At 44.2% G+C, this 9,577-nt stretch overlaps 1 protein-coding gene across 1 annotated transcript; it reads left to right on the top strand.

Annotated features, from left to right (window-relative positions):
- On the top strand, positions 1 to 5,031 carry LOC113195607 (speedy protein E4A-like). Its single transcript, XM_077802907.1, has 6 exons — positions 1 to 36; positions 1,089 to 1,257; positions 2,089 to 2,147; positions 2,754 to 2,839; positions 4,632 to 4,800; positions 4,972 to 5,031. Exons 1-6 carry the CDS (start codon positions 1 to 3, stop codon positions 5,029 to 5,031), a joined length of 579 nt encoding a protein of 192 aa, XP_077659033.1.
- The last annotated feature ends 4,546 nt before the right edge of the window (positions 5,032 to 9,577 follow it).

The following is a 9,577-nucleotide window of genomic DNA, read 5'->3' as shown; positions in this document are numbered from 1 at the left end:
ATGATTCGACTATCCAGCAGGAAAGCAGAAGACCGAGTAGGAGGTTCAGAAAGAGTTCCCCAGTCCCATTGGGTGCTGTGTCACATCCCATGCACTCCCCTTGGCTTTTCAGAAAAAATATTGTCTTTCATGGGAGATTTTTCCATTAGTCTCTTTATACATGTGATGTGTTCTTTAGGGAAAATAAGTGGTAGTGAATTTCTAGGTCAAGAGCAATACTGGTATACCAAAATTAGCTAGGTAGACTATAGAGAATAATTAGAATTGAGAAGCAGACTACAGGTGATCCACAGACACCATGACACTGTAGACACTATTTGAAGAGAGGGTGAGCAGGTATAGAGTATTCTATGATTTTAGATCCTCAACAGATCTCCAGGTGTCAAGGATGCCTAAGGGTACAGGATGTGTTCCCAGCACAGATTACTGAACACAGTGAAGGCCAATAAACATTCAGCAGAAGAACTTTGCCTAACCTAGTCTTTTCATATCCAGCCCACTCTTCAGTGTACCTGTGATCTTTTGTACCTATTTAGCTCCCTCTTGGGAGGTCTTATCATTTCTTCTCTCCCCAAATTTCCTTGATATTCTTCCTTTCCTGCCAGACTGAGCTCTGAAAAGGAACTCTCAGAGGGGAGGAAAATCCAACCTGGGTTAGGAGATGAGATTCAAGCAGAGGAAGCTGGTGAAGGGAACACAGGAAGGATCACTCCCCTTCATGGGAGAAAGTGTCCATAATGAGCAAGAGTTTTTGAGGAACCGGGAGATGGGATGATGGCAAGGAGAATCAGGGGCAGATGGTCATCAGCAAAGGAGAAAGCAACAGTTGAAGAGGTTAGGGTTTTTGACGGGAGGTGGTTTGGACATACATGATAAAAGGCTGAATTCCCCAAACAGAAGCTTGACTTGGCTTTCTTTGCTCAGCCCCAACAGTAGAACCCAGCTGCCTGCCTCAGTCCTCCAGCCAGAAGAGGAAGACAGAATGGTCATCAGATTCTGGGGAAGAGCTGGAGGAGGATCTGCCTGGCTTTTTGGACTCAAACCCCAGGGTAGAACCTGGCCTCCAGAGTGGGTTCTCTGGCCAAAAGAGGAAGAGGGAGTGCTCATCTGATTCAGAGGAGGAACTGGAGGATCTGGATCCTGAGCCTAAGCACCCCTGGGATGTGGAGACCCTGTGTGGGCTCGAGATGACGTTAAAGAGACAGCGTGTACACCTGGTGCAACCAGAGCACCATGAAGTCTTTGCCAGGCTGCTAGGTAGGGAGATACCCCAATTAGCACCCTCCAGTCCAGTTCTTAACACAAGAAGGAAACTTCCACTCACTGTACTTTTTTTTGTACTAAATATTGAACTCAGGGGCATGTAACCACTAAGTCACATCCCCAGCCCTTTTTGTTTTTTATTTTGAGAGAGAGAGTCTCTGCTTTGGGCCTCGCTGCATTGCTAAGGCTGGCTTTGAACTTGTGATCCTCCTGCCTCAGCCTCCTGAGTTACTAAGATGACACATAGTCACTGCACTATTCCAATGGAAAAGATGCCCTGCTAGCCCTGAACTCCCCATGCCTGGAGGACTCAGAACCCATCTTCCCTCAGAGATCCTTAGATGACAGAAGTTATTCTATCTTTGAAAAAGGTCCCTGCTTGGGATCACAGAGCTTGGTTCCAATTGTCCCCCTGAAAGTGAACTTTCGTTGACATTCTGGCTTTAAATATCATCATCCCTGAGAGGTGGGAAATGAAGCCAAGTTCCCACTCTGATGTGACTATCAAATGAGAAAATGCCCTACGTAAGTCTCTAATTAGGAGGTGGTGCAGTCAGAGGTAATCCTGGGCCCTCGGTTTAAGTTCTTAATCATACTGATACCTGGCTGTTACCTAAACCCTCACTAAGTTACTTCTCTGTGGAGTCTCAGGTCTAAGCCATGGTCCTTTGCAGGTGAATGTTCCTGTCCTCTTCTTATCCACCTTAAACATGGGCCCCAACCCTAAATATATATTCTCCAAGGGAGGCCTGATTCCCTCCCCTCTATCTCACTCCCACTAAACCCATTCTGGTCTCCAGACTAACATATGAGCTCTGTTCACAGAGGATCCTGTTGTCAAAAGATTCCTGGCCTGGGACAAGAAGCTGAGGGTGTCTGACAAGGTGAGGTTGTTCTCCACTGGGCAGTGTTCCTGCTCCAGCACAGCCTGGATGGCGGGGGGGCTTTCTAACCCCTTGGTCCTCTGTGCTTCCACATAGCTTCAACACGATGCTCCCAGGTCCTGGCCCCTTTGTGACTTGTTAACATCTCCCTTCAAAGCCTAGAAGCTTCTTGAAGAGAGGACAGGTGGACCTTGCCTCCGCTTGGGTGCTTTGAGCCTGAGGCCAGAGTCTTGCATGGCTGTCCTCTCTTGGCTTGCAACCTGAGGTTCCTGGATCATCTCCTCTTAGCTCTCTCTGGGCCCCTCTTTTCTCCAGCTTACCAAAGACCCCCCCTGACACAGCTGACCTAAATGTTCTACCTCAGAAGGGCCCCCTCAGAGATGGCCATCCAGTGCATATCTAGGCCACCCCTCCTCCTGACTTCTCTGACTTGCCATCAACTGACTTTGTCTCCCCGTACCATTCCCTAGGTAAGCTGGTCACCCTAACAGGCATCATTCTCTGAATAGTGGCACTGTGTTCCCCAGCCTCCCATTCTTCTGTCCCCACATTCCTTCCCTTCCATGGTGTGATCTCTACATATGTTTTTTCCTCTCTCTCCATCAGTACCTCCTGTCTATGGTCATAGCTTATTTTAGCCGGGCTGGCCTCTTCTCCTGGCAGTACCAACGAATCCACTTCTTTCTGGCCCTGTGAGTATTTTGCCTCATCCTGTCAGTCAGGATTCATTATCAGGGATGGTGGGAGGAAAGCAGAGGGGCACTAATCTGACCTGAGCCTTTTAACCTCTGTTGTTTTTGCTCTGGGTATAAAAAAAAAAAAAACCATAGCATTATAATATAGTTTTCTTACAATTCTCCAACTAAAAACAAACACTCAAACCACCTTAAGGCAGGTTAAAAAGAGTAAATGAAATCAAGGGAAACATAAAGTTCACCTGGGAGGAGAGGTGGAAAGGACAGCACATCCTGTCCCTAGTCTGGAGGGGCGGTGATCTGACTACTCTCTCTTTCTTCCTACATCTACACCAACATTTATCTTCTGCCTCTGGATTTCCAGGAAAGATGCCAAATTTAGGTCTTGTCTGCACAGCACTGGTCCACTGTAAAATTCTCCCTGTGGATATCCCTCAGCTCATAGTGTTCTAGGTATTCCCTGAAAATCTTTCCAAACCTGGGTGCAACCCCATCTTAGCCCTCCTCAGCAACTGTGTTGCTCATGGCTTTCTAGAACAAAACTGGAGTCCTCGTGTGGCATTTAGCCTTCTCTATAATCTTTCCATCATTAAATCCTTTTACCATTAAATTCCTTCTGACTTTCTTTCAGTGTTCCTTCCAAATTCCCTCTTCTCTCTCATCCCCTTGTGTTTCCTGTCTCCACACATTTGTACCTAAAGAAAATGAACTATCCTTAGAATCAACTAAAACACTGAAACCTCCATGGGTATGGTGTTGCTCACTCACACTCCTAGCTTCTTAGAAAGCATGGGTGGGAGGAAACTGGAGCCCAGGACAACAGCCTGACAATAGAGAGAGATCCTGTCTGAAAAACAAAAGAAGACATCAGGCTGTGCTGTGCTCCCTGATCAGTAAGCTACTGCACCCTGGAAGTGATTAAGGCCATAATATTTTATTTCAGTTTACACTTTCTTATCTCCCCTGTTCCTTGCCCTAATGCCATTGGACGGAACACCTTAGGAAGGCAGGGTCCTATCAAAATATTCATACGTTGTTAAGACACTCAGCTCAATTATCTTGATCTTGATCTTGCAAGAAATTATTTTATAGCATTGAGTCTATGAGGTGGTCATTATGGCATTTGCTATAGATAAAGATTTCATTCATTCATCTGTTCAATAGAACATTATGAAGTGTATTCTCTGTGGCCGGGAAGAGGGACCTTGGGAAGAGAGAGATAATAATGTCTTGTTGAATTAATACACCATATGAACCAGACCCTCTGCTAGCCAAATGGTAGGAAAGGGATGACTAGATAAATTATCCAGGGTCAGGAACAAGCCTGGATACTACCTGGGTATGGTGTGCTCACTCATACTCCTAGCTTCTTAGCCAGTCAGGATTCATTATCGGGGATGGTGGGAGGAAAGCAGAAGGGCACCCCCCCCGTGGTGGGGGACACAGAAGTGAACACATGGAAGAAACTGAAGGGAGGGGGATGAGGATAGAGATGCGCAAACTGATGTCAACTGCACTGGGTGTGGGTGGCAGGAAGGAGCCTTAGGTGATCCAGCATCAGGTGATCCAGCATCAGGTTTATCTTCAGCCTCAGGGTGTGAGAGAGACCCCCTTCAGAAGGCTTCTATCAGGGGCCTCTGGACCAAGGGATGATCATCCGTAACACTGGATAGGGATGGTGCGGTCTTGTCTAAAAATGGTAAGCCTGGCCTCCTTTGGGGGAATCTGACCTCAGGAGGAGGTCCTTCCTGGTTGTATCCCTGAGGAGCCACCTGATTTTTTTCCCCAGCTACCTGGCCAATGACATGGAGGAGGACAACCAGGCTCCTAAACAAGACATCTTTCATTTCCTGTACGGGAAGAGCCACGCCCAGCATCCCTTGTTCCACAAGCTGCGCTACCAATTCATCCGTTCCATGGGCTGGAACACTCGGGTTTCCAGGGAGGAGTGTGAGGAGGTGGGTGGTGCTGTGTGTGCTTGTCGGGGGAGAGGGATGGGCTGATAGGAGAGACACGGAGAGGTGGGGTTTGCAGGTGGGCTCTGCAGAGAAAACTCTGCAGGCTGCACAGGGAAGGAGTGGGCAACCATCAGTTTTTTTTTTTTGGGGGGGGGTTCTTTTTCTTTCCAGATTCAAACTTACAATCCGGAACTCTGGGTGTGGGGCCGAGATCGTACCCTCAATCCCTAGAAGACATAGGTCCATGGAGGCCTGAAGTCATTGGCCTGAGGGGAGGTATGAAATTCTGTTTCCATGGCCCATTTATTGTCTATTTAGGAGATCCAAGGAACCCAACTACTGACCTACTCATGTCACCTCCCACCCACAGCCACCCTCTATACACCATGCAACGGCACAAACATGCACACACAATCTGAATCTCCTGGTCAGCTTCACAGCCTCAAAACCACAACCACACAGATCATCTACTACAGATGTGCTACTGGGTGCTATAATGCTGCTCAGCCAGACCTCAGAAAAAAACAGTTGTTACAGAGGCACACATGTGCCTTAACCCAAACCAGTTGGGCCCAAACGCCAGCTTTTATGAAATGTCTCTGTCTAAAGTGAATAATATCCCATGAAATAGCCACGAGTTTCTCTCTCCCCCTGTGAATTAATTGCCCTTTTTGTGTGTGTGTGCTGGGGATCATTGTTCACAACGAAATAATGAAGACTAAACATCAAATGAAACTTTATATGTACAGCAATTCGGGGTACTACAACTGAATATGTTGTGCATGCAAGGCAAGCACTCTACCATCTGAGCTATCTATATTCCCAGCCCTAAATTAATTGCCTTTTTACCCTCTCCTTTTAATTCATTTTGGACCATTCATCCTTTAAGGATACCTAGTATGAAGATTTTTTTTTTTTAGTCGTAGTTAGACACAATACCTTTATTTTATTCACTTATTTTTATGTGGTGCTGAGGATCAACCAGGGTCTGCTGAGCCACAACCCCAGCCCCCAAGTATGAAAATTAATTTAGAACAATGTGAATGTGCCCCGATAAGATATTCTATGCGACTATTCACATATTCAACAATGAAGATAATTCTCATTAACTCTATTTTCATCACAGTTTGCTTTCAAACAAATGGCTTACAGACAGAACTAACTCCTGAATGTCTTTTGTCCACTGATTCACTGCTTGGGGATGAAGCTCTCCTCTCCCACAAAGATATCATTTCCCCTCAAGTTCATGGTCAAGGAAGTTTGTCAGACCACATCAGGTTAAGAAATACCAGGGCATCTTCTTACAAGCAATACATCAGAGTTACAAATTTGGGTAGAGCATAAAGCAAAGATTTGGTTTAAATCATGTGCAAGCAGTCAAGTTAGGAGCAGTCATTATCTGGAATTGTTAGGGATTAGATAGGGATTTCAGTCAACTGGTACCCTGGTCCTCGATGTTGGTATGTTATTGATTTTCAGTTCAGATGTGAAGTCATTGGCAAGGACCAGGATGTGACTTATGGCCAAGGCTCCATTCACAGGTGTGCTCTAATCCACCAGCAGAATCAACTCAAGTCTTTGCAATGAAGCAGAACTCTGGGCCTGACCATATGAAACATATGAAACACCTTTTAGAGTTGGGGTCAGTAAAGTATGAGAACCAAAATTAAAAAGATGGTTCAGAGCTGGTGTCAAGAATGGAGGATCAGGGATAAAGGTTTGTAAGTTGGTCTAAGCTCTAGTTAGGACTGGCTCAGAGTGTAACTCACCTTCATGTCTACAGAACTGGGTCCACGAAGTCTAACAACTTCTTCTTCCTTCCAGATCACTGGGGGAGACACATTTTCAGCAGGATGTCTATGGGGACACAGAGAGTCATGAGAAAGGAAGAGAAGAACCTCTGTATAGATAGTCCAGAAGAACCAAGACTCTTCTAGAACAGCTGCTTATTTGCTAGAATTGTAATCCTGGGAGCTGGGGGTAGGGGAGATACTTCCCCTGGGAATGATGAGAAACTGGTTTCTTCTGGTTCCATGGTTTCCTGAGTCACTCCCTACATTTTAGAGTATTGAATACAAATCATCCTTGAGGTAAAATGTCAGAGTCCTACTTTTTATATATAGTTACTACAGTCTAGGACCATTTGAAGATGGCATGCAGGGATTCTGATGGAGAGGGAATTACTTTTAAACAAGAAATTAGAACCATAGTATTGTTATACTTTTGCTTCATATTTCGCATTTTATTGGTTTATTTTGAATATATTGGCTACTGGATTATTACTCTATTGATTTTAAATAATTTTAAGATAGTTATTGCTTTGAAAACATATTGTTCCTAATCAGTTATATGATGGGTGTTTTATCTGTTGTATGTACCCAAGTAATTTTACTTTTTAATAGAGATTTTCTCTTGTTATCTTTTTCATTTATGTATCTATTATATTTTAGTTCAGTTGTAGTACCCGGAATTGTTGTACATATAAAGTTTCATTTGATGTTTAGTCTTCATTATTTGATTGTGAACAATGAACTGTCCTTTTTCAACATGCCTTGACACATTTGTCCTTCATTTTAAAGAGGGTGTGTATTTTAGGAGAACAAGTGTGCTTCATGATTTTGAAGAGCACAGCACAGCACGTTCTTGGAGAAACTGAGCAAAGATAAACACCTTCTCACCTTCGTGACACACGTGATCATGTCGGTCCGTACTGCTTCTTTGCTGTCAAATGACACTGTTGATTAACGGGGTTCTTGTCAATTGACCAAATTTCTTAATTCTGAAAATGAATCCTCAGTTGCTATTCATACAGGAAAACAATAGATAGAAACTAGAAGCAGAAACAGGGAGGACTTTGAGGGAGACAACCCATTTCAGAGAGATGACCCTCAGGGCTTTCAGAAACACATTACCAGCTGCAATGCAGGCAAGAAGCTTATTTCACTTTTTAGGGACAAAGAAATATTTTGATCACTGGTTTTCTCAAGGAAATGCTGTAAAAAAATGGAGAGAAGAAAAGGTCTCTACCTATTGGCAACATGCTATATTTAATCTTTTATTCATTATTTAGTAATTAATTTCCTGATTTTTAGTGCTCTAAATGAAACCCAGCTAGACCAGCAGTCCACCAGTGAGCACACCCCCCCCAGCCCAATCATTTTTTTTAATTCAGTGAAATTAACAATATCTGGGCTGGGGCTGTAGCTCAGTGGTAGAACACTTGCCTCACATGTGTGAGGCACTGGGTTCGATCCTCAGCACCACATAAAAATAAGTAAAATAAAGGTATTGTGTCCATCTATATCTTAAAAATATATAAATAAGAAATTAACAATATCCAAGAAAATGGTCAAGTAACTGTACTAACCAACAAGAACGCACACAGGATAATGCCACACTGTATTTTAATATAAAAATACATTCTCATGGAAAACCTAGAGAAGACAAGAATTTATATGATAATCGATTCTGCTCCAAAGGGGTTTTAGAAGAAAATTAAAATGTGAAATAATATTAGCAAGCACACTGAAAGGGACATGCTCTTAAGATAGGACAAAAAATACCCCCCTACACCTCAAGACCAGCAAGTTTTTTGTCTGTATGGTGTTGGGCAAACCAGGGAGGCTTTTTTCTGTGATTTACTTTCCTTGTTTGACATTAGAGACTCACAGTTGTAGGTTGTTGGTAGGTTATGACTGGTGTCAACCTCTCCAGGCTCAGTAGCTGGATGGGTGGGTCAAACCTCTGACCCCACTCCAGTGCCTGCTTGAGCCAAGGGAGCTCACCTGCCCTCTGCACACCAATGCAGGTGTGTCAGATGCCATGGAAACAAAAATCCTTGCCAGGAGCTGGAAAAAGGACCTGGATGGGATAAGCCAGTTGGGAACCAAGATGGAGCGAGAGATCAGGGTGAGGAGCCAGAAAAGAAAACCAAGCTCTGGAATGATGGTTTCCAGATGTGTGCTCTCACCTGAGAGGAAGTGGGGAGGGGCCACATGGAAGGGAGCTGCTTAGCAGATGAATTTGGGGACCCCAGCAGCAGACCCAAGCTTCAGCTCCAGCCGTGACTTATTGCTGTGTGTGTGACTCGGGCAACATTCTGAGCCCAGTTCCTTTGTCTAAAAAGAGGGGAACTAAGTTTGAAATCAAAACTCCATATCTCTCTCAGTATCCCTTCAACCCAAGATTTAACAGAGCTAGGATTGACAAAGCAGAGAAACTTATAAGCACCAACTCTCACAGAGCAAGCAAAGAGGGTGAATTGGCAAGTGAGAGGCAATAAAAACATAAGGAATGTATATGTATTCATCAGCACATCCAGCACTTCATTTCTTCTTTAGACCAAAAATATTCCTTCATGTGAATAAAACATATTTTGTTTACACATTCACCCACTGATGGATATTGGTGTGGTCTCCCCTCTTTGGCTGTGGTGAATCATGCGGCTGTGACCATGTGTGTACAGATCCTTGTTGGAGCACTCTGAGGTATGTATGCAGGAGTGGAATTGCTGGATCACAGGGAGAGTTGTGTCCAGGAGCCAGGAAACTGTTTCCCACCATTTTACATTCTCACCACAGTGTTAAGGGAGTTCCGGTTTCTCCACATCCTTGTCAGCATTTGATATCATCTCTTTTGTTTTAGCCATCTCGTATGTGTGATGTGGCTTCTCATGGTGCTTTTAGTTTGTATCCTGCATTGATTTTGTCCCCTCCTCACAAAGAAGTTGTCCACTCTGAGATACTGAATCTATTCCCTATTGTTTTTACACTAACTT

The sequence above is a fragment of the Urocitellus parryii genome, chromosome 9, assembly GCF_045843805.1.
Source record: "Urocitellus parryii isolate mUroPar1 chromosome 9, mUroPar1.hap1, whole genome shotgun sequence".
NCBI lineage: Eukaryota > Metazoa > Chordata > Mammalia > Rodentia > Sciuridae > Urocitellus > Urocitellus parryii.
Note: the sequence above shows the minus strand (reverse complement) of the source record. Positions and strands in the feature narration are given on the sequence as shown.